Below are 5,000 nucleotides of genomic sequence, written 5' to 3' on the forward strand. Positions count from 1 at the left end.
CTGGCCAAAGGCCAACCAGTTGGCTATTTACAAGTGCGGCCGAGAAGTTGAACCAGGGACTACCAAGGAACCAATTCAACCAGTGGTCAAAACGATTCTTGAACCTGGGAATTGCCGATCTCAAGGCAAGCGTCCTAACCTCTGGGCCGCACTGCCTCTCGACATTGAATGAATGAAACTTTATTTAACAACGGGCAATTTATCAGCTATTTACAGAAAGATCAAAACTAAAACTACTCAACTATAACTATAGACTACACTATATTAAAAAGCTGCTTTCCGTGAATGCCGTGCTTTAGAGAGCTATGCTGATTTCGCGTTTGATCGACCTGAGGGATTCCGCGCACCTATAGCCTTATAAGGAAGGCGATTCCACAGTGTGGCGCCACTATAACTAAAACTATTTTTGAAATAAATTGTTTGTGGCAATCTAACATTAAGTTTGTTCTCGGATTCCCTCAAATTGTAGCTTGTATTTCGTTCAGAAAATTTCGATGCTAAATAGTCCGGAGGTAACTCATGTAGGAATTTGAATACCATGGTGGCCTTTTGTATATTTTTTTCTTAACACTTCAGCTGTTTAACGCCTTCGATGTCTTTACAGGCAGATTTACCTCTCCGTTGGATGGCGATCGAATCAATATTTCAAGGCATTACTACAACGTTAAGTGACGTGTAAGTATTTTTGAAATTTGTAGAGGAACTCATATCAACTCGAGTACATTTCGTGATTTATAGGCACGAGTGATGTTTTGAAAGTTCCCAAAATTACGGCGAGTGCAATTTGAGAGCAAGGGTGGAACTAGGGGGAGGGTGCAGGGGGTGGGCATCCCCTCCCCCCTGAGAAGACCTGCGTCTTTCAAATACAACCGGTATTCTGAAAAGAAAAACAAAAAAACAAATCACTCCATCGCCTTGCTTCATTAGCAACTTTTGTATTACACTACATAACCAATTTTGCACACTAAATCCTATTTATGCATTCGTCATTGACCCATCAGAAACGCGAAATTTTGTTGGTGAATTTACAATTGTAAGAATAGTTTGTAGAATGCAATACGGACTCGAGTTGCTATGGAAACACGGGGATAGAACGGCTCGTGCAATTTTGAGAACTTTCAAAACATTACTCGGGCCGATAAATCACAAAATATACTCGCGTTCATATGATTTCCAATAGTTAACGTTCATTACAGACACCAATGTTTCATCCTTTTTCTTTCAGATGGTCATTTGGTATTCTTCTGTGGGAGATTGTCACATTAGGTGTGTAAATAGTGTGATCATTTCCATCAATTTGAAATTTGATTCCACTGCTTGCGTGCTTAGTTTTAAGGAAGAATTAAACTTCTCCTAATTCTATTTGGTATCTGCACTTCGCATAACTCCTAGATTTTTTTGAGAAAAAGAAATGGTTGTTGAAACAAAGTTTTAAATGCTTTTAAACTCATTCGACATCGATTCAACTTTGTTTCAACATGTTTCAACACGGTTGAAAGGGGGGAGCAAACGCTTTTAACATTACCGTTCGACAAAATCGAACGGATGTTAAAGCAAATGTCGAAGCCTTTTGCTTGGGCCCTTAACACATATTTGTGCTCTATTCGAGCTCTGTATAACCTCATCGTCATCTTGAAATCACCAAATGTGGGGTTTTGACGACAACCGCTTAGCCAATTTATATTTAGGATACTACATTATACCATGAGAACGAGACAGAACAATCGCTAAATAATAGTAATAACAATAATAATATTAATAATAATAATAACAATAATAAAAACGATTTATTGACAGTATTTCTACATGGTAGCTTTACATCCGTCATATTAAATAAGGAACTAACTACTTAAAATCTAACTAATTACAAACGTACTACACAAGTTGACAACTATTGAAAATTGTAAAGATCTAGAAATGCTATAAATACTATGAATAAACATAACAATCAATCAATTCTTTATTTGATAAAGCAGGTTAAAATTACAAAAATTACTAAAGTAATAGTTGCATCGGCAACTTATGAGGTTCAACAGAAGTGGTTCAACTTAAGCGCGTGCTGGCCCTGCTCTTTAAAATTTTAAGACAACCATTTTTAAAGGTATTTAAGTCTGGACACCGCCTTACATTTGCGGGTAGGGGATTGAATAGCACAGAGCAAAGTTCTATTTTGAGGTGACGTTTTCGTCAAAGCCGCCGTCGTCCTAGAACTCAAAGTCCCAGCTGTGAAACGTGCCCCAGCTTTACCTGCCATGCATGACACCGGTCAAAGAAGAGAAAGGAACTTCAGTAGATGACTCTGAAATATTGCGGATGATTCCAGTACATAATAAGCAGAATGTTTCTAGGCGATAAAGGTTTCAAAGAAAGTTTTGATGCCTGCATTGTGAATTTCTGAGGACGGAGTTTGTTTTATTTCAGGCGCTAATCCTTACCCAGCCATGAAAAGGGATGACTTGATCGAACAGCTTCGTGTTGGTTACAGAATGCCTAAACCGCCGTTCTGCTCTGATGAACTGTGAGTATTTCATTCCCGCCACAGAACTATTTCTAAGTGGTAACACAATTCCCAAACAGTATGATTTGCGGATCATCATTATTTTTTATCCCACACATCTTGACGGTTCAGGATGTGGTTAGTTTTCACTAAGTTTATTTGACATCAGGCAAAGATTTAGTAGGGGAGACATGAAGAAAAACAACAGGCCTCATTTGTTCAACTGGGCCCGGTTGTTCAAAAGCTGATTAACGCTAATCCCAGATTAAAAATTAACCAAGGAGTTTATTTCTCTGCTCCCAAGTGCTGTTCAACGCTGATATTCGGCAAAACTGTACATTGGAAGAAGCCAATCTTGAAAAACAAAAATAAGCAAAAGAAGCTTTCACCAAAAAGTTAAAACTTGAAACAAAAGTTTACGCTAATCCTGGATTAAGTTAATCGGCTTTCGAACAACCAGGCCCTGGTGGATAACGCTATCCAGCGGATATACACCAGCAAAACCAATTAGCCAATATCAAAAATACCATAATACTCTTTGCTTGTCTCTCCAACATTTTGCATAAGCATTGTTTCCAGTTTCTCTTGGGACCGTTCTAAGTCCCAAGGGAAAATAAAAACAATGCTTATGCTAATTTTTGGAGGGGCAAGCAAAGAGTATTATGGTATTTTTTATATTGGCTAACTGGTTTTGCTGGTGTATATCCGTTCATCAGAGCTTTTTTGATATTGGCTAATTGAATTATCCAGTAGAAGGTGATTTAGCCAGGGGATAGCACTCTCCACCCTTCGAACAACTGGAGCCAGGTAAATCAATATCCTGCGAATACGCACTAGCAAAACCAATCTAGTTAACAAGTGGATAGTGATTCAGCCGGAGGATAGCGCTATCCACCCTTCGAATAACTGGAGCCAGAGAGATCTTACTCAGCACCCGAAAAGATTGATAACTCAATTGGTAGAGCAGTAAACGCAATCGCGCGGTCCTGGGGTCCAGCCTCGTTCAAGCCCCGATTTTTTTCCGGCTTTCTTCGGAACTGGATAAGTTGTTCATTCACTGAGATGACCTCTCTAAACATCAATCGTGAAAAACGACGATCTTGACGATGATGGTGACGAAGACGAGGAAGATCGCGGACAGCTCTACTAACAGACGCTTTTTCCATTTCCCGATGGCGTCCACTTACGAGAGAGTTGACTGTAGCTGGACTAAGGAGAAAATGACGTCAAAGCCGGACTCACTAGTGTGTACACCGTTGAATTAATATGCAGCACCTAAGAATAAACAAACAGTACTATAGTTCATCGAGGAGAACAATCCAACACTTTGCAATGCACTGTTATTTCTGGTATATTTAACAATTACTCTACGAGGGTGCACTGGATATGAAGTGATAGATAACCAACGAGGCGCGTAGCGCCGAGTTGGCTATAATCATTTTATATACAGCAAACCCGAGTAGAATAATTGTTTTATTAAAAAACTCCAGGATCAACAACTCTTAATTTCCACTGAAGTATTGATTTTTGGCTCGGACAATTTCGGTCCAAAACGGCTTTTGTCGGCCAATTTTCTCAGAGCTGCAAAAATGTTTTCAGCTCGCTTTACTGCTGACGCGTTCCTTGCCCATATTAGGTACAGCAGGTATATGAACTGATAGCCTGTGTACGGCGAGCCAATGAAAATGCTGGAAATCTGACATCCGTAGTTCAGTTGTTAATAAAAATATATAATCTTTCAGGTAGCACAGTTTAGGCTTACGTAGCGTCTAGTTAATTTGACAAACCCGTCTCCACTCTTGCAGATATGCTATTATGTGGCAGTGCTGGCAAACGGACCCAGAATCAAGACCAACGTTTTTGGAGCTAGGAAAAACACTGCATCGACTCAAGACCGCCAAGACGGTAAGGACAATAACTGTCGGGTGAAATTCCAAAGTATTAATGAATTTTCAGCCTTAAATATTGCATTTCTAGTGTTCTCATTAGGGAGACACTTCTGTCTTGGCATTCGAAATGTTCTCTTCCGGTTTCCGTCCGCGTCTCAAAACATCGCGTGCTTAATATTAAGTTCAGTTCCATCTCGCTTATCAACTGACGTTCCGTATGATTACAGCAAAAAAATTTAGTCGCGGGAAGTGAATTCAGAAAAACTCTCTCCGCAATGTTCAAAGCAACTTCAGTTTATATTTTAGTCCTCAAAAATTTATTTTCTATAGTGAACGTTAAAGTTTGGGTCTGTAATCCCATGATTGATCTTAACGATTTACAGGAAGTAGCATTTTTACTAAAATGGGACGAAAGAGGTATTATTTCTGCCTCGATTCTAAACGTGTCATGGTGACCTTACATGGTCATAGTGACGTTATAAGGTCATGGTGACCTTATAAGGTTATAGTGGCCTTACATAGTCGCTACAGAGTTATGAGCTGACGACCCTGGTGTTAATATTGATTAAGTGAATTGTGTTGAATTTTCAGCTACCCATTGATCTTGGAAATTA

At 39.3% G+C, this 5,000-nt stretch overlaps 1 protein-coding gene across 4 annotated transcripts in view; it reads left to right on the forward strand.

The window, feature by feature from the left end:
• The window catches only part of LOC138030227 (fibroblast growth factor receptor 2-like), a 31,566-nt gene that overhangs the window by 25,429 nt on the left and 1,137 nt on the right, over nt 1–5,000 (forward strand). For all 4 annotated transcript variants that reach the window (XM_068878115.1, XM_068878113.1, XM_068878114.1 and 1 more), the window contains 5 exons: nt 605–675; nt 1,226–1,266; nt 2,422–2,518; nt 4,303–4,402; nt 4,978–5,000. The exon at nt 4,978–5,000 is cut by the window's right edge and continues 1,137 nt beyond it. In XM_068878115.1, the coding sequence (XP_068734216.1) occupies nt 605–675; nt 1,226–1,266; nt 2,422–2,518; nt 4,303–4,402; nt 4,978–5,000 (332 nt within the window). The remainder of the gene's footprint in view (nt 1–604; nt 676–1,225; nt 1,267–2,421; nt 2,519–4,302; nt 4,403–4,977) is intronic.

Source organism: Montipora capricornis, chromosome 13, assembly GCF_036669925.1.
Source record: "Montipora capricornis isolate CH-2021 chromosome 13, ASM3666992v2, whole genome shotgun sequence".
Lineage (NCBI taxonomy): Eukaryota > Metazoa > Cnidaria > Anthozoa > Scleractinia > Acroporidae > Montipora > Montipora capricornis.